Source organism: Schistocerca americana, chromosome 6, assembly GCF_021461395.2.
Source record: "Schistocerca americana isolate TAMUIC-IGC-003095 chromosome 6, iqSchAmer2.1, whole genome shotgun sequence".
In the NCBI taxonomy this organism is placed as follows: Eukaryota; Metazoa; Arthropoda; class Insecta; order Orthoptera; family Acrididae; genus Schistocerca; species Schistocerca americana.
This window is the reverse complement of record NC_060124.1, coordinates 451159744-451179881: the sequence shown is the minus strand read 5'-3', so window position 1 is coordinate 451179881 and position 20138 is coordinate 451159744. Positions and strand designations below refer to the sequence as shown.

General features: G+C 39.2%; 2 protein-coding genes across 3 annotated transcripts in view; one reads left to right on the top strand and one right to left on the bottom strand.

Moving 5' to 3' along the window:
• The window catches only part of LOC124619897 (digestive cysteine proteinase 1), a 76132-nt gene extending 75194 nt beyond the window's left edge, over positions 1 to 938 (bottom strand). Inside the window, exon 1 of the mRNA XM_047146527.1 lies at positions 358 to 938. Coding sequence (XP_047002483.1) covers positions 358 to 400 — 43 coding nt within the window. The 5' untranslated portion in view covers positions 401 to 938. The remainder of the gene's footprint in view (positions 1 to 357) is intronic.
• The window catches only part of LOC124619898 (ethylmalonyl-CoA decarboxylase-like), a 58743-nt gene continuing 39335 nt past the window's right edge, over positions 731 to 20138 (top strand). Inside the window, exon 1 of one of the 2 annotated variants that reach the window (XM_047146528.1) lies at positions 731 to 870. In XM_047146528.1, the coding sequence (XP_047002484.1) occupies positions 845 to 870 (26 nt within the window). In that variant the 5' untranslated portion in view covers positions 731 to 844. Of the gene's footprint in view, positions 871 to 3332; positions 3457 to 20138 lie in introns of those variants that run through there. The other variant, XM_047146529.1, reaches the window with a different exon arrangement.

The following is a 20138-nucleotide window of genomic DNA, read 5'->3' as shown; positions in this document are numbered from 1 at the left end:
TCACAAGTGAAAGTAAATCTTTGCCATGGGAGTGCACCAGTTGTCTCACAAGGTTGGTGACATGAATTTTATTTTGTACAATGTTCCAATTGTCACAGGGATGTATCTTATGTTGTGTGTGACTTGCAGACTATACTTAAAAGCTGCATTGCGTAGTTTCGTATGAAGTAAAGGCAATAAGTTTTCTTTCAGATAGCTATTTACATTACTATATTGTCGGCGCATATTAAAACTACTTTCTGTTCCCTTACACCCGAGAGTTCTAATATTACTTTCCTCCTGACTTTCGGGCCAACGACAACAAATAAAATAGAAAAGGTAAACAAACTGCAATGTGTATTTTGCGAAATAACTTACCTTTCACGATCAGAATTAAAACGAATACAGCTTTTAGAATCATTATGATCAACGATTCCGACTTCTACTTTGCTCAGTGGGCGAATATTGTACTGCGTCGCCTGCGACTGTTATGTACCCACGGTGCCTTACTGCCTTTATTTCCTGCTTGCCCAACACGTGATGTCTGTTCACCGTCACACAGATACTGACTCAACCTTTTATCTCTATTGTCTCTTTTTTTCGTCGTCCCTCAACGCAAGCCAACAGTGGCATGTCTGAAATGTCTGACACTTCTAAACGTCAGCATAAGTGCAAGTAGAACGACGAAATCATCTACGCAGCATTTCTGCAGCTGGCGTTCCCATTACAATAACAGAGAGGGACATCACCGGTGCTTATCTTTCTTCATGCTTCATACAAAATTGCCAGTCATGCTTTCAAAAACATCGTCTCACGCCTGTCATTTTGTACTTGACCCCAACACTCAAGTCCTTATAGCGCGAGTATGGGTATAGTAATACGAACTTTAAGGTAGGCTTAGTCGTAATGCACTAATTGCCCATGGTCAATTTACTCCTTCTACTATAGTGAAAGGGAACCTTTTGTCAGTACTCAGTAATGTCAGCTTTGTTATGACTTTCTGACTGCAAAATACAGAAAAAAAAGAACTGACATACGTTCGAAGTAATCCTCTCCGCATTCTTGAAACTACCCACGTCTGTTCCGTGACAGGCTTATCCAATTTTCATGTTACAAAACAAGAAAAATAGATTTGCTATTTTTTATTCATTTCATAAAATATTGCAGCAAAGAATTCGAGCAATAATTACTTGCGCAGAAATTTATGAATGAGTTCATATCGACAACTTCGGAAGTAAAACCACTAAACCAGTGTCGGAGACTTAATGCCGCGTTGTCTGCATAAATATGTATCAAGCAATAAATGTACCTGTTTATATGAAAGGATCATCCAGAACTCGATGAATCCGTTGTCGAAAAAAGACTAAATGCGAATTTTTATGTTTTTATAAATGCAGACTTCAGTTAATGGAGATTACTGAGAGTTTTATCAGCAACAAGCCCCTTCATACGCCTACTCCCACGGATTTTATAACTTTCCGGAAATTTATTTATTGTGTTGTCCTAAAGAAAAGTATATCGGCTTGTTTTACATGTTTTCATTCTCTGTCATCCAATCGGCAACAGCGAGCAGATATAAATACGCATCTTGCTTGCAGAAGGCTTTTTAAGGCTCTTGGATCCTCACAGTACTTTTATCTCTGTAAGAGTTTTTATTGATAGTGTTTCCAACAGAGTACGAAAGATTTGCGCCCACATAATGAGCCTGGCCTTATCCAATAAATTTAATGCAACACCAGCTCAGCGCATTTTTCCAGAAGAGTGAAATGTGCCGTTGTTAAACCCCTCTTTAAGAAAGATCATAAGATAGCTGTCAATAACCACTGACCTGTTTCACTGCTGACGTCATTTTCCAAAATGTTTGACAAGGTGGTGTATTCTATAACAGTATCTCACCTTAGCAACAATAATATCCTCAGCATATCACAGTTGGGGTTTCAGTAGGGTTCTCAACTGAGAATGACATTTACATGTTCACTCACCAGATTTTACAAGCATTAAATAATAAAATAGCATCAGCTGGTGGTATTTTCTGCAACCTGTCTAAGGCATTTGATTGTGTGAACCGTAGTATTCTCCTAAATAAATTGAAGTCTTGCTGGATTGATGGTATAGCCAGCTGATGGGTAGCGTCATATCTAACAAAAAAAAAAAAAAAAAAAAAAAAAAAAAAAAAAAAAAAAAAAAAAAAAAAAAAACATGCAAACAGTTGTGCCTAGTAGTTCTACCAATACAGTTTGGGGACATAATTCTGACTGGGGATAAATCACATACAGTGTTCCCAAAGGTTCAGTCTTAGGTCCACTATTGTTCCTCATATATGTAAACAATCTTCCATATCCTATACAACAAGCAGAATCAGTTCTCTTTGCAGATAACACTATTACTGTATTCAGTCCAGTCATATTCAAATTTATTCACCTTTAAACATTTTACATGTAATCATTGTCATATAATAAAAGTTACAGACACATTGTATACATCTGTATGTACATGTATTTAACGAGACAAATTGCCTGCGTAATATTATATTTCTAATTTTGTAATATACTCCTTTCACAAAATGTACCATCACAATTCAATATCATTTATTGCACTCTCTAGAAGTTCTTGAACTGTATAAAATACCAGTACCTTACTTTTTATCCATTTTGCTACTTTTATTTTAAATTTATCCATGGGCATAGAATGTGCACTTTTGGGTAATCTGCTAAGAAATGTGGGTGCTAGATACTTATATCTGCAGTGAATCTTTGATAGTCTGGCAAACAGGATGTCAATTGTAGTCCATTTCTTGTATTATGTGAATGCATTGCCATCCTAAGGTCAAAATTATTTAAATTTTCTTTGGCATATATCAGGCAACTATAAATATACAAGCCAGGGACTGTCATTATATTTAATTCTTTAAAATACTGCTTGAATGAGTCTCTGGATAGTAGTCCTACAAGACATCTGATTGCCTTGAAATTGGACAGTTTCCCCATAGTACAATCCCATAAACAAGATGAGAGTGGAAGAAGGCAAAATAGGCATATAGTAGGGGTGTTCTACTAACAGACCCTCTCAGTTTATGTAACAAAAAGATTACACGTGTGAGTTTCCCAGTTAAGTTTTTGGTCGATATGGAACCCTAGTAGTTTTACAGATTTGTTTTCATGTTTGAGGGCATTCAAATTAAATACAATATCTTCTGTCTTAGTATTTTTTATCTGTAATGAATCTGCCTGAAACCAGCTGGTCCATCTGCCCATTCCTATTGTTGCATTATTCTGTAATTCATCCAAGTTGTTTCCTTAGTAATTAGCATTGTATTGTCTGCATACAGTGCTGTGTCAAAAGCTACTGAAGAAGGCAAATCCTTTATGTAGACTACAAAAAGAAAAGGTCCAAGTATGGAGCCCTGTGATACTCCTTTGATAATTGACAAGAAACTGGATCTTCTTTCATTTATAGTCACTGTTTGTTTTCTATGGCGTAAGTAAGATTGTAATAGATGGAGAGCTCTCTGTCCTATTCCATAATACTGTAGTTTTTGTATAATAATATTGTGGGTTACAGCATCGAATGCTTTCTTAAGGTCCAACACTCTCACACTAATTACAGATTTATTCTCAAAGGAGTCGTATGCTTTAGTGACAATGCTCTCTGCTGCCTTCACATTTGAGAGACCATTTCTGAACCCATACTGTGTGGAACATAGCAGTTTATTCAGTTCAAAATACTGGCTCATTTGCTGTTGGATGCAGTACTCTATTATTTTTGAAATTATGGGAACTAATGAGAGGGGTCGGTAATTGTCAGGTAAATCTTTGTCATCTTTCTTATACACAGGCATGATAATAGAAATTTTTAAACAATCTGGGTAAATACCTTCATTTAATATCTTATTTATTACCCTTGTTAAGGGGATTATTATTTCTTCTCTTATATTTTTTATAACATAATTAGATAAACCATAGTAGTCTTCAGCTCCGTAGTTACTGAGCTTGCCTATTGATCCACTGACCTGTCTAGAAGTTACTAATGCCCATTCAAATTTATCACAAAATTTTCTGTGTATTGTAGGTAGCAGTGCTTCTGCCTTTCTCACATTTTCCTCTATCTTAATCTCAGAGACAGGAATGGTAAAATGTGCATTTAATATATGTGGAGGAATTTGTGTACTGGTCTTTTTTTTCCCAGCTTACTTCTGTTTTAATGATTTTCCATGCTGCTTTGCATTTATTTGTTGAATTGAGTATGAATGTGTCATTGGCTTTGCATTTTGCTGTTTTAATTTAAGACCTACTGTGTTTTCTGGCTAGTTTGTACATATTTTTATCTGCTTCACTACGGTGAGACCTGTCACGATACATGAGCATAACTCTTCTTAAATTGTTTAATCGTGGTGTGTATCATTCTTTCATTCTTTTGGTTTTCTGGTGGGTGGTATTCTTGTGGGTTCTATGGTACTGTTTAGGGCAGGTTTCTTCAAATATTTTAACTACTACGTATAGGAATTTAATGGTTGACACATTAGCTTTCATAGCTTCTGTGATTACTTCATCCCAGTCTATTTGTTTTAACCTGGATTTTAAATAGAAGAGCTTTTTTCCATTTACTCTTCTTATTGCTCTACCTGGCTCATCTGAATAGTTTCCTATTTTATTATGTAGTGGAAGTTTAAGCCAAAGCCCATCATGATCTGAAATGCCTAGTTTAATTATGTTGCTCTGGCTTTCATTTATTTGAAAATTACCAATTATGTATTCAAGACATGCATTCTGTCTCGTGGGTGTATAGTTTATGCAGGAGAAGGTAAGTGCTCTTAATGTGTTAAGTAAATAGTTTACAGTTTTGCTTTTAATTCTAATGTCTATATTTATATTACCGAATAGCAAAGCTCTGCATTTTTTCTTCTTAAGGAGCAATACTATGAGTTTTAAATGATTAATGGAAAATCTCATATAAGATGTGAAACAAATACTAACAAAGAGATAGAGGGGCTGGCCAGTACTTACCTCAGCTCAGTACAGCCGATAGATACACATAAAACAGAACTGAAAGTTTACATTTCTAGCTTTCGGAACTTTGTTCCTTCATCAGGGAGGAGAGAGGGGAAAAAAGGGAAGAAGGGAAAGTGGATTCAGTTACTCACAACCCAGGTTACGAAGCAACAGGGAAAGGTAAACAGGGAGGGTAGCAAGGATGGAGGCATGGTTGTCAGAGGGAAGCCAAAGATATTCTACTGTAAGTACTGTGCCAGCTTCAAACCAAAGAGAATGCATACAGAAGTAAAGAGGTATATAGTATGAAGATAAACACCACTATGTAGGATGAAAAGATGCGTGAATGGCTAAAGAGGAAAGGGAAAGAGGAGAAGACTGAAGAGTGAATGGGAGTGAGGTTGTTTAACGTAGGTTCAGTCCAGGGGGATGGCGGGATGAAAGGATGTGTTGGAGTGCAAGTTCCCATCTCCGCAGTTCAGAGGGACTGGTGTTGGGTGGGAGAAGCCAAATGGCACATACGGTGTAGCAGGTTCCTAGGTCCCTAAAATTATGCTGGAGGGCATGCTCTGCTACTGGGTATTGGGCATCTCCTAGGCGGACAGTTCGTCTGTGTCCGTTCATGCGCTCAGCCAGTTTGGTTGTTGTCATGCCGATGTAAAAGGCTGTGCAGTGCAGGCATGTCAGTTGATAAATGACATGTGTAGTTTCACACGTAGCCCTGCCTTGAATTGTGTATGTTTTACCAGTAGCGGGGCTGGAGTAGGTGGTTGTGGGGGGATGCATGGGGCAGGTTTTGCAGCGGGGTCGGTTACAGGGGTAGGAACCGCTGGGTAGAGAAGGTAGTCTGGGAATATTGTAGGGTTTAACAAGGATGTTACGGAGGTTAGGGGGGCGACGAAAGGCAACTCTGGGTGGTGAGGGGAGAATTTTGTCAAGGGATGATCTCATTTCAGGGGTTGACTTGAGAAAGTCATATCCCTGGCGGAGTAATTTGTTGATGTTTTCGAGGCCAGGATAATATTGGGTGACAAGGGGGATGCTTCTGTGTGGTCTGGGGGTAGGAACATTGTTGTTGGACGGGGAGGAATGTATTGCTCGGGAAATCTGTTTGTGGACAAGCTCTGCAGGATAGTTGCAGGAGAGGAAAGCACTGGTCAGGTTATTGGTGTAGTTGTTGAGGGATTCGTCACTGGAGCAGATACGTTTGCCACGAATACCTAGGCTGTAGGGAAGGGAGCGTTTGATGTGGAAAGGATGGCAGCTATCAAAGTGAAGGTACTGTTGTTTGTTTGTGGGTTTGATATGGACAGAGGTGTGGATGTGAGCTTCAACAAGATGCAGGTCAACATCCAGGAAGGTGGCTTGGGTTTTGGAGAAGGACCAAGTGAAATTCAGATTCGAAAAGGAGTTGAGGTTATGGAGGAAATTAAGGAGTGTTTCTTCACCATGAGTCCAGACCACAAAGATGTCATCTATAAACCTATACCAGGCCAGGGGAAGCAGCTGTTGGGTCTTCAGGAAAGCCTCCTCCATGCGGCCCATGAAGAGGTTGGCATAGGAGGGAGCCATCCTGGTTCCCATGGCCGTTCCCCTGATTTGTTTGTAGGTCTGGCCTTCAAAAGTGAAGTAATTATGGGTGAGGATGAAGTTGGCAAGTGTGATAAGGAACGAGGTTTTTGGAAGATCTTCGGGTGGGCGTTGGGAGAGGTAGTGCTCAAGGGCAGAGAGACCATGGGTATGTGGGATGTTTGTGTAAAGGGATGTAGCATCTATGGTGACAAGAAAGGTTTCAGGTGGGAGAGGAGTGGGAATGGATTTGAGGTGTTCTAGGAAGTGGTTTGTGTCTTTGATGTAGGATGGGAGTCTGCGGGTGATAGGTTGTAGGTGCTGGTCTACCAGAGCTGAGATACGTTCGGTTGGGGATTTGAAGCCTGCTACAATGGGACGGCCAGGATGGTTCTCTTTGTGGATTTTGGGTAATAGGTAGAAGGTAGGGGTACGTGGCTCAGGTGGAGTGAGTAAGTCTATGGAAGCCGTTGTGAGGCCTTGTGAGGGACCTTGGATTTTTAGGATTTTTTGCAGCTCAGTCTGGATGGAGGGAATGGGATCCTGGGTAACAGCTTTGTAGGTTGAGGTGTCAGAGAGTTGACGCAGTCCTTCTGCCACATACTCCACACGGTCAAGTACGACAGTTGTGGAGCCTTTATCCGCCGGGAGGATGACAATAGAGTGGTCTATTTTCAGCTCCTTAATGGCACGGGATTCAGCTGGGGTGATGTTGGGGGTTGTCGGGATGTTCTTCAAGAAGGACTGGGAGGCAACACTGGATGTGAGGAATTCCTGAAATGTCTGCAAGGGATGGTACTATGAGTTTTCCAAGACTCTGTATAAACAAGTCCTCAATTTGATTAGGGGTGCAATACACAGTTACAACTAATATATCCATACTTGGAAACAATACAGCTGCTGCTTCAAAATATGTTTCAGTACAGAAACTACTTATATCTATAGCTCCATATATTAATTTCATTCTCTTACAAATACATATGGCTGCACCACCATGCTTCATGTTAGTTCTACAGTACCCTGTAGCTAGTTCATAACCATTAGGTGTATTCAAATCTATTTATGTATGAGATAGCCAATGTTCATTTACCAAAAGCACAGTACAATTAAGTTATTTTTCATTGACTGGATATTAATATGCAAAAAGAATAGACAATTTTCATTGACAGTTGGCACTGGCTGTCTGTGAGTTTGACACGTCTTCCTCATTTCTGACGCATCGCTTACCTTAGGCAACTTCTTCTGTGTGTTTTTCTTCTGGTTTTCCTCCCTATTCTGCTTCCAACTAAAAAATCACTCAGATGAGTGGGAGGCACAGAAACAGAAGAAATGGTAAACAAAGTTCATAAAAGTATCACTCACTGGTTTTTGGGGAGTGGTCTCACCCTCTGTTTTAAAAAGAGTCAACATATGGTTCTGCTCGTCTATGGGTACTACACCAATGATAAGTATAACACAAGGAGAAGAAATAACAAGTAAGGTGGGAACTTCAAAATATTTGTGTCCATATTGATGAGAATTTAAATTGGGAATAACACAATCTGGACCTCTTAAAACGATTTAGTTCAGCCACATCTGCACTTAGAATCATTGCAAATCTTGGGGACAGACAAATCAGTAAGCTGACATATTTTGCATATTTTTGTTCAGTTGCGTCATATAGAATAATGTTTTTGGGTAACTCATCTTTAACAAGAAAGTCTTCATTGCACATAAATGTACTTTAAGAATATATGTGGCACTCACCCACAATCATCTTGTAGACATCTGTTTAAGCAGTTGGGTATTCTGACTACTGATTCACAGTATATTTATTCCCTCATGAAGTTTGTTGCAAATAATAATTCAAAAGGAACAACGATGTGCATGATTACAATACCAGAAGGAAAAATGACAGTCATTACTCCACATTAAGGTTGTCTTTAGCACAAAAAGGGGTGCACAGTGATGCAACAAAAATTTGTATCAGTTATCCAGTGATATAAAATGCCTGACAGACAGCAAAGTAAAATCTGAAAACAAACTGAGAAAGTTTCTCCTGATAGCTCCTCCTAAATGTAGAAGAATTTCAGTTACTGCAATGTGTAAAGGGTGATGTGTAGGAATCACTAACTGACATCTGCTTATCTTTGTCCTTTTTGTAAAACAAAATAAAATAAAAAAAACTTAAAAGTGTTCAAAATGTAACCTTATGTACAAATTAATTTGCAATTTGAATCTAAAATGACTCCTTCCACATCATTATGATCTATCATGCAAAATGACCTATGGAACATGTAACTAATTAACTAACAAACAATTTAAAAAATCAGCTTTATTTGAACTGTGATCTACTCACTCACAATACATGACACAAGAATAATTTTCATGTAGAGTATGTCTCTGTGCCTGCAATTTAGAGTGAAATTATTTGCTCAGATGCAAAGACATTCAGCAGGCTCCTGTTTAACTTGAAGCAAGAAATTTTGAATCCTACCAATTCAACAGAAAATTTAAACTGTACCTCGTTTGCTACTGGTTCTACAAATTATTTGAATATCTAGGTTCAAGAACTGAAGACTTCTGTTAGGTTCATCGTAAGTAGTAGTGTTTCACTATAAATCTGTGTAAAAACTAGTATCATATTGTAAACAGGACTACTTTCTTTGAAAAAATACGATTGTCATCATCCTCATCCTCCTTCTCATCATCATAAGTAACAGTTTTCAGCCACTGGCCTAGCTGGTTTTGATATAAGCCTGAATTTCCCCACATCTTTCCACCACTGCTCTGCCATAACCCTGTTCTAGCCTTTCCTTTTCCCATTGATCTTTCATGTTAGAAACTCAATTCATGCATCCTCCTCAGCGTTCCATCACATTTTTAAATGGGTTCTGTTACTGGGCAACAACAGAACTGATGATGGTCAAATTAGAGAGGATATAAAATGTAGACTGGCAATGCCAAGAAAAGCATTTCTGAACAAGGGCAATTTACTAACATCAAATATGGATTTACATGTTAGGAATTCTTTTTTGAAAGTATTTGTATGGAATGTAGCTATGTATGGATGTTAGATATAGATGATAAACAGTTTAGACAAGAAGAGTGTAGAAGCTTTTAAAATGTGGTGCTACAGAGGAATGCTGAAGATTAGAGAGGTTGATCATGATCATGTAACTAATGAGGAGGTACTGGGGAGAAAAGAAATTTGTGGTGCAATCTGACTAGAAGGGGGGATCGGTTGGTAGCACACATTCAGAACCATCAAGGGGTCACCAGTTCAATATTGGGGGGAAGTGTGAGGGGTATAAATCTTAGAGTGGAAACCAAGAGATGAATACAGTAAGCAGATTCAGAAGCATATATGTTGCAATAGTTATTTAGAGATGAAGAGGCTTGCACAGGACAGAGTAACAAGAAGAGCTGCATCAAACCAGTCTTCGGGCTGGAGACGACTATAACAACAACAACTACTACTACTACTACTGCTACTATGTACATATCCATTCACTGAATAGTTTAAGCATCGAATCATCAAGATACATGAGTAATTTCCTTTACTCCTAAATTATTTACATTCTTCCAGAACTTTCCTTACCATATTCACATGTCCAAACCACTCAAACCTTCAATTTTTTGGTCCTGTCCTCCTCAGTTGCGCGTAATACTACGGTATGTTGATGATTTTTCACTTATGGACCGTCTGACAGCAACTGAATAAAACACAATTTTAGTGCCATACGCGTTTCGCCTTTATTTTCTGCAAGGCATCATCAGTGGCAGGTTGCGTAGACAGTTTCTTACATATTACGCTCCTGTTGCATTTTTGGTCTTGTTCTTCTTCCTATGAGCGCCAATTTGCTGTTTTTTCTGCATTCCACAGCACTATGCACTGAACGCTTGTTTTAATGCAATGTTTTGGTTTCTGTTGCCGACTGTCAAATCTGATTTGACAGTCGGCAACAGAAACCAAAACATTGCATTAAAACAAGCGTTCAGTGCATAGTGCTGTGGAATGCAGAATAAACAGCAAATTGGCGCTCATAGGAAGAAGAACAAGACCAAAAATGCAACAGGAGCATAATATGTAAGAAACTGTCTACGCAACCTGCCACTGATGATGCCTTGCAGAAAATAAAGGCGAAACGCGTATGGCACTAAAATTGTGTTTTATTCAGTTACTGTCAGATGGTCCATAAGTGAAAATCATCAACATACCTTAGCACTCAAACCTTGCTTATTCTATCTCCTCCTGAAAGGGTACTTCCTTTACCATCTCCCTGATCTCTTTATTTCTTATTATGCCCACACTTGTTACTCTCACTCTTGTTCTGTGAAGTATCATTTAACATGCCTGTGTCTTGCTTAAATCCCCAGATTTAGGTTTTAGAAGCACACGTCGTGGGTCGGTTCATAGTAGGGTCAATATATTATTCTCTTGGTACACTATGGAACATCTTTATACCACACCAAGCTCTTATAACTTTTCAGAAATGCTATTGCTTGCCTCCCTCTGTCATTCGCTTCCTCATAATTTGCACCATTTATTTCCACTACTCTTTCAAGATATTTAAAACCAATAACTTTTTTGAGCCATTCCCGTGTGGGTCTTGTGGTAGTCTTCTCCTCCTTTCTTTCCACAATAATAAACTCATGCTTCCGTATATTAAATTTCATGTAATGTAATCCATCCATCTCTGCCAGTACACTTGAATTTCATGTTCCTTATTCCCATACAACATTTAAGTCATCATAAGTAGGCTATTAACTTACCTTATCTTCTCTAACTCTTTCAGCCACATTGTGCGTTATGTGATCCATGCTAGCCACAAGAAGAAAGAGTGATAGTGCACTTCCTTGTTTCAGACCCTTTCTCTGCTTTATTTAATCTGTCACCTGCTGTCCTAATTTAACATACTGCACCTGACGAAAGGCCTACCTGACGGGAGGTCCTAGACACACGACATTTACATTTTACCATGTTCATTGGTCAAGTTTTTCATGCCTTTGTTCTCCAGAGCTTCATGTACCTTTCTGCAGCACACACTATCATATACTGCAGACAACCTTATAGGTGGGGCAACTACAGCTATGAATATTCATCTTGGGTATTAATAGCTGCTTCAGCTGTATTTGGTCCTTTTATTACTGTTCCACTACTGGTTTCATGGTGCTAAAAGCCACATAATCCATAAGGTGGAAAAGAGAGGGCATTTGCCACCTCATGAAATCTGACACTGGGGAGGAGGTTTGACTTTTTACTTGGCTCTTCAGGTATCAAACTAATATTCCTTCAAAACATTGAGTGGATAGTTATCAGTAGTTTGATATACAGTAACTTCCGTGTAGGTCCTATCAAATTTGATTCTTGGGGCAGGATAAATTGAGCTAGTTGTATCAAAAATGGCAATTTTAGATTCTTGCCCCCTATTGGATAAATTTCTGCAGATGCCTATGGCCATATCCATAATGTTTATCCTGTGACTACTTTCACACGAATATAATGACTATCATTTAGCTCCACAGGCAGAAGCTGTGTTGCTGTTCCATCATTTTATTCTCACTAGAATTTCTCAAATATTTTCAAACAGTGGCACATCAATGTGTCCCTCTCTAGTTCTTAAATTCTTAGATGTTTCCTTTTTGAGAATAGGGACAAATATTCCTTTTTTCCAATCTTCCATGAGTGTCTTCTCCCTCCAAATGACCCTGTCACACAGTATAGCCACTGCTTTGCTGTAACTCCAGCTCCTCTTACTATTTCTGTTGACACCTTATCTGCATCTGGTGCCTTTCCTCATTTCATATTGTGAAGTGACGATTCCACTTATGCCCAGGTCAAATCCTTTTCAATTTCTTCCCATCTCTTCATTGGGTACTTCCTCAGTTATTAAATGTGGGATTTAAGAGAGCTTTCTACAACACTTTCAGTTGCTGCTTATCATCTACTTATTTTACATTTGCACCCAGCATAGTGGGGTTTACCCTCTTAAGCTTCACCATCCCAAACACTATTTTTCTGTTTCTTTCTTCCATTATCTCCATACGTTTGTTGGTCCATTTCACCCTCTCCTCTGCTACTGTTTTACCAATGTAATCCAGAAAATTTTATGTTGATACAGCAGCTATTTAATATAATTGAGGAAGCAACAGCTTTTTTGAAACTAGTAGCATTCTTTTTAATTTACTTGGTTGAATTTAGGTTGCATAATCACTAATAGCACTTAGCAGTATATGACTGTTTATTATTGATTACATTGCACATATTAATTTTTGTGATTTGCTTGTCTTTTGTTAATGTATACCTTGACTTGTTCCACATCCCAGGGATTCTCCCAGTATCTACACAATACAGTGAATGATTGAATGAAAAATTCGAGCAGATTGAGATAAAATTTTCTTTTTAACTTGAAGATACTGTATAAATAATGTATGCCCAAAGACAAACTAGAATGCACAGAAGAAGGGAGTTAAGAATATGGTTACACATGAAATTGGGAAGGCTGTAGAGGATTTTGGAATTTGTGCATGAGGGATACCAAAAAGATAAGAATCAGGTCAACAAGGAAAGTTACAAAAAAACAAAGATTCAACAGACGAATAATAAAAGAAGCTCAATCACACTACCTAATACAGAATTTGACAGCAGTGGAATTAGGCCAATTGAGACTGTGGTTTATCATTCTATGTATTGCTCCTTGCGTTACTCAGGATTCCATGACTGTTGTGTGAATACAGAAGCCATGGATTCAGAAATGCCACACTCAACATCTTGCAGGGTCTCAAAGGTACACATGGGTGGTGCCCAAGAGGACAGACACATTGATTGCTCACCCATGCAGGATCGTGCAGCCATGTTCCTTGAGTCAGGAAATGGGCTTGTTTGCAATAAGCATCCACACAGGCTGTGTGACGACATAGCAAACACTGTTGCTGCTTCCCTTGACACAGTAGCAGGGAGAGACACATGGACATTGATGTGTGTAATGACAACACAGGAGTGACACCAACTCATATCTTCAGATGAGTGCCTGATCACACAGGACATATCTATGTCTGGAGGCTCCAAGGACAATGAATCTTGCAAGATTGCATTCATATTCATTATATGGGCCCAGCCCCTGGCACAATCATATGGGATGCTTTTGGGCACACAACACAGTCACCTCTGGTTTGCGTAGCCAATATTTTGGACAGCAGCTATTACATTTCCCACATGTTAAGGCCAGTGGCTATGCACTGTCTTCAAGGTGTATGTGCTGTTATCTTTCAACAAGGTAATATAAGACAGCTTGTTGTCCTGACCTACTTGGATACAGAGGATGTTAAGCTGTTGCCCTGACAAACACATTGAAAACATCTGGTCTTGGGTTGTAGAGAGAGTGGCATGTTACCACTTGCCAGACATAATGACTGATGAACCCTGGTGTGGAGCCGAAGCTGCATAGAATGATGTACTTGTGTCTGTCATCCAAGCTCAGTTTGACTCAATGCCCAGCTCGTTTAGAGCCAGTTTTGCTTCCCAGTGTGGCAGCTTTGTGTACTAACTTTCGCATGCTGTATACCCAATAATCATCTACAAATTTAATAATGTATTTTCCCTACTGTACTGTATACATATAACACGTAAAATTTTGTTATTTAATGAATTTCCTACGCTTGGACTTCTAATAAATGTAAGAATGCTTAAATATGATAATGAAAGTTCTGGTAAAATGAGGCATAAAGGAGACCATTCACGAAATATTAGAAGTGTTAAGTCTTCAACAGACACACAAAACAGAATGAAAACCTAACACAATGCTTCTTTTTGTTACTAACAAAAGTTGGCAAAAAACTGAAGTTGTATAAATAATAAGTACACTGAGAAATAAGAGTATAGAAGGTTCAGAAGGAGGAAAAAATTTCATTGCCCGAAGAAAAGTAAAATAAATCCCTAAGTCGGTACTGAAACCACTTCTATTGATTCTTTACATAAATGTCTGTTACAGAAGGTGACAATGTAATTATGTATACTGATGACACTTGTTTTACAACTAGCAGCAACACAATGGAAGAGCATGAAATTTTTTAAAAACATTTCAGTATTTAATGGCAGTCTGGTAGATAGTCTCACAACTCTCTACTATGTATTGTGCATGTCAGGATGTGGCTGAGGTGGAAGTGGGGTCTAAAAAAGAACAAGTGTTAATTTTTCAACTCCAGTCAGCAAACTGCCTCCTGTTTATTGAGAAAACATTTACTGATTGACCTAGCCGGGGTACATTATGTGAGTTTAGCGGCCCTAGGGTGCAAACAGATTGAGCCAGGGCTCTAAAAGTGCACGGAGGCAACTGGCCAATGCATCTGATCTCATCGGGGGCCTGTCAGTAAAAGAGAGTGATCCACCCGCCTCGTCTGCACAGCTCGGCGCGGTGGGTGCTCACACGTGATCTCCTGGACCTTTCTGATTGGCTGCTGTAGGAGCTCTGCCTAGGCAAGTGACTCTTCCCTAAGCGTCACCCTGTCAGCAGAAAGGTTGTTTGTTCGTCGAGTATGTGAAGAAACCGTGGGATAGCGGCACATACTGGAAAAATCTGATGTGTCGACAACCCATGGCCCGTGCACGGCTTTGTGAAGATCCATTGCCATCCATAGCTCACACATTTAAAAATAATTTCCCTTTTCTTTTATTGAAAATAAAGGACTCTCGTACTCAATCTGTCAGCACCTGTACATCTCCTTCCCCTTCCGCAGGAGCGAGGTTTTATGGTGAAAATTAGTTGTTGCTTGTTAATAAAAGAAAACAATTTGCTCCCTTGGTCGGATGTGCTAATATTTGCAAAAATGGGGGTGGGGTGAATCTAAGTTTTACTAAAACATCTATGTATACTGGAGTGGTTTTACAACAACATAAAAAGAAAGTCCCTTTTTTTAAAAAAATAAAAATTAAAATTAAAAAAAGAAAACGATATTATACAGGAAGATTGTTGTGAGTTTAGTGATCAAAATCATAAAACATTTAGAGACATTGATCTTATCACACATAATTCAATACGATAATTTCCCATCATCATTACTGTATCAGAATGCAAATCTTAGCACAAAACGTTAAAGGTATGTCAAAAGTTTCATAACATTGGAATGAAATATTACAGATTCTGTTAATCATATATACTTTCAATGCTAAACTCGGTATAGCAGAAGTGTAGATGCTGGCCGAACTGAATCAGCACTGATTTTTTGAAGGTTACAGGCGCCTCTAGAAATATGTAATTGTTTGTGTTGTTTGGCAAATGTTAAACTCGTTGCTACATAGTGGAATCAGTTTCAGAATATAAATTGAAATATGAAGGTAGTAATTGTAACAAATTAGTTAATTCTACAAAATACAGGTATTCAATTCACAAACATAGTTAACATAAACAGAATATGAAGATAGTAAATAATTAGATAAAACATTGAAATTCTCAAACTGAGAGGTAGTTTCTATGGTCAATAGCTTCAAAATAATAATTAAAGACTTATTGAAACACTAACAACCTAAAAAATTGCTTCATATACAGATGATAGAAAGTTAAAACATGTTCATAATGTAACATAAAAGTCATTTGCTTCTGTGTAGGGACACTGATTGCATTTGGTTAAACACATGGTTGATGGTATATCTTCCACATATAATATAGATAATCAATGAAAAATAAAAAGAGTGAGAATCTTTAGGTCAGATGCGACGCTGTGATGCGGTGGCCCATGTGCCACTGACGAAGAGCAAGGCAGCACAGGGCGCTGCGTAGCGTTGCATACGCTGTCGTTCCCTCAGGTGGGGACGGCGAGAAGGAGGGACATGGTGGCAGCTGCTTATTGTGTAGGCAGGTACTGAAACACTCCCCCTGGGATTGTATCAGTAAAGTTTGCAGGGGTGGGCTTCAGTAGCAAATAAACTAAGGTTTCCTACATTCAGTGGTCATCTCTAGCATCTTTACCCAATAGTTTACATGATTAGATACATTGATACATGATAACAATAATAGTAAATGAACATTAGACAATACAAACTTTATTTCAGTTGAAGAGTGTATTTCACTATGGTAGACCATGCCTGATATTACTCTTGTCGAAATTCACCCTCGGGCTGTGCCTCGGGGAGAGTTGGTTGTGTTGACTTAATGTGTTTACAATATCCTTTCTTATACAGGCACCAGAGAATGGCTCCTGCGACAATCAGGGTTGGAACAGTCAGGGCACTAGGCAGAGTTACCGTATACAATTTTTTCTGTGTCCGCCAGGTAGCTATGTGAGCAACAGCTCAATCCAGGGCGATTTGGCCCTTTTCGTGAGCTAGTAATTCGTCAACTGACTGAAGTAATCGAACATTGGGTAGCCTGGGTACACCATCGGGTGATGGTAGTACCACAGGTACCTCAGGGAAATAAAGTAAAAGGGGTCCGAGGCTCAAATTTTTCACTTGTGTTAGGTGTGCTGACAGTTTGACAGTAGGTGTTATTAAATCACAGGTGGACATGTAGAACAGTAATCTACTGTTTTCTGGCGTGAAATGATATGTCCGAGACACAAAAACATGGTCATAGCATATTAAAGCAATTGTAGATGTTTGAGGTACAAAATATAATAAACTATCCCCTACTGGTTTAAACCAAGGCTCACGCAAGGTCCTCTAAAAACAAGGCCACCTCACAATCCTTAGTTCCAGTATGAATGGATAAGTTTGAACACATATAGTAATTAGTGTGAAGGCACTGATGGAGGTCAGTCAGCTGCATGACAGAATGTCTTTGGCAATCTTTGCTAATAGCTAAGATATCATTAGTTTCCCAAATCACTTGCTTTCGTAGGGCAACCCAAGTAACCGGAAAGGTGTGTAATCGGTAGCATTCAACTCGCAGTTGGCGCATGTGATGGGTAGAGAAATCTGCACACAGTCCTTGAGAAGTTCGCACAAGATGTACTGTAGCTGCTGCATAATAATGGGGTAGCAAAGATTCCCATACGGGGTAAAGCATTTGCATTGGTGATGCCAGATGAAACGAAACATTAGCCAGAGTTTGCAGGAACATTTCTGCAGGCATTAACGTGGGGCTAAGCTTATACTGTAGTCCTAGCAGAGTAATAGTATGGAAGGTGTTAATATGTAACTGAATGGCATGGGTGCTGTATAGTAACATCTGTAGCACTCTCGCTATCTCCAAAGTGTAGGTAACATTAGTTATGGTATGATGTAAAAACTCAATGTCCCATTGGATAACATTCCTGAATGTTTCATACCGGTGTACAAGGTCAGTTGCCACGACACGAATTTGCCTAGTAGCAGTTAATAAACTGTCTTCAATATGGGTGAGGCATAATTGCTGGTGGACCAGTACGTCCCGATTTTGGTTGGTAGTAAAAGTTACTTGGCAAAGGATTTGGTCCCAGCGGTTAGCGTCAGCATGGTCGTGGGTACCAAAGATAGTTTTGAGTATTGCACCTCCGGCATTGAACCAGGCTCTCTTAACCCGAGTTAGGGGCACAGTGTCGAAGATGCTTCGTAGTTGTTCTTGAGTGTTTAGCAGTGCTTGTTTTAAATCCCACAGAGTGCGTAAGGTGGAAGTCTGCCCTGATTGTTCAAGTAAAGGTTCACAGGCCAATAGGCGATTGATAAGTTGTTGTAAAGCTAGCTCTTTTTCCTTAATGGAAGTTAGTTGTATATCGGCACGTATTACCGCTTGATGGGGGGTATATAGCAAGTTGTTCAAACGTTCAAACATGATGCCTGACGATGATGGATGATTACTAAAGGGTGGGAGACTGACAGTTCCAGTACAAAGAATCAATAAAGCACAGCATCTCTTGGTGTAATGTCTGGTCGATATTCTCCTGGTAGTTATTCAACAACTCCAATAGATTATGAGTGACACCGCCGAAGTGACCGATGAAAGGACAAAGTGTAGTAGTGTCCTGCATTCAGAAGAGAGAGAAGGCATGAGAATATCTCTATGCAATTGTATGTAGTAATGACGACAAAATATATCACAGCAGTGCGTAATAGTGTTTGGTTAATATTTACTGTGCAACGGAGTCGGAGATTAGTATGTTCCGATGAGGCGGATGCAACTTCACTGTTAATACTGAACTGGCCAGTAAGTGAGTGGTCACAGGTCTTTATACAATAGAAAGTTGTCAGGATTGCTGACAAGTATCTATAGTCAGCTATCATGTGTAGAAGACTGTCACGGCAATGGAATAAGCCCGCGGCTAAGTAAGAAGTGTGACTGAAAGGGGATCAGCAGCGCCTATGTGTTATTTGTGTGTGTTTTTGTTTTATACATAGAAATTGATGGGTCTTCACCCAGAATATTGGTGCGATATCAATGAGAGTCAATCTGTTGAGGTGGAAGGTTTCTTAGCCGCTAGATGCAGATAAACGTTTAAGTGTGTTGATGGAAGCACTTAACCATGCGATAAAGTACATGACTGCTTGTCTCCTTTACAGAGAAGGTTACACACAGGTAGAGAATGGTGGTAATTACATTTTGTAAGTGATAACAATTTTCAGAACATTCCGTACGCCCTTTATCTACGGAGTTTTTATTTCCGGGGTGACTGTTCAGATCGCTGCAGCTACCCTAGACAACACATTGCGTACTATGTTGAAAAGCGTTTTCTGCACGAACTGTAACAGGTTTTCCCGGTGAGAAGTATTTAACGAATAATTCTCTCCAAATAAAATGAGTAGATGCAAAAGCGATAATCAGATAGAGGGTTTAACCGCCAGAAATGCAAACAAAACAAGTGCAGCTGAACCCTTTTAATACATCTCCTGTAGTAGAGTTTATACTCTCCCCTTCAGGGTAGGGTGAGTATGACTGTGTATACGTATCATGTGGACGAGGTGTCTGTGAATGTGTAAGGAACATTGTGCGGGTGTTCATGAAGCGATAACATGTAGTTCATACACTATGTCTGACAATGTGTGGCTATTCTTCGCTATGGGTTGCCAAAGTGAGATGGAACTTCATCATCATAGAAGCACCAGAGGTAATGAGAGGAAAAACCGATGATAGCGGCCATGAAAGAGATTCTGGTGTACAAGGTTGTGATTACCAGATGGGCTGAATAGTAACTAACTTCAAGAAGGACTTGCTACTGCTGTTGTTGAGTGGTCGAGATTTGTGGATTAAGCAAACCAGTGCATATTTACAAGGATAACAAAATGTTTCCCAGCATCAGGTAATAAGTAAGGCAGAGCATGGCAGAAAAGGATGAAATAGCAAGCATTTGTGGAGAGATGGTTACGTGAGAAGCATTGGCAACAACCAAGGACCACACTCGTTATGATATCAATGCATTAAGCAATTAACAGCGTGACTGAAGTGGTTACTACACCCCGACTGCTTCAGGCAAATTGGGAACAGCAACTTAACAAGACAGATACTTCGGCTCTTTACTCCTATGAAAACTCGAGATTCGCTGATGCGACTGTTGGAGAAGAAATGTGCCAACATCTGGCATAATACTCGGGTTCTAAGAAGGCAGCAAAATAATGCAGTATGTAATGACAGTAATACAAGAAAAGGCGGATCAACATTGTAATAATGTATAGCATTTTAAAGCTCAGAGTGACTTACTGCCCATTCTATG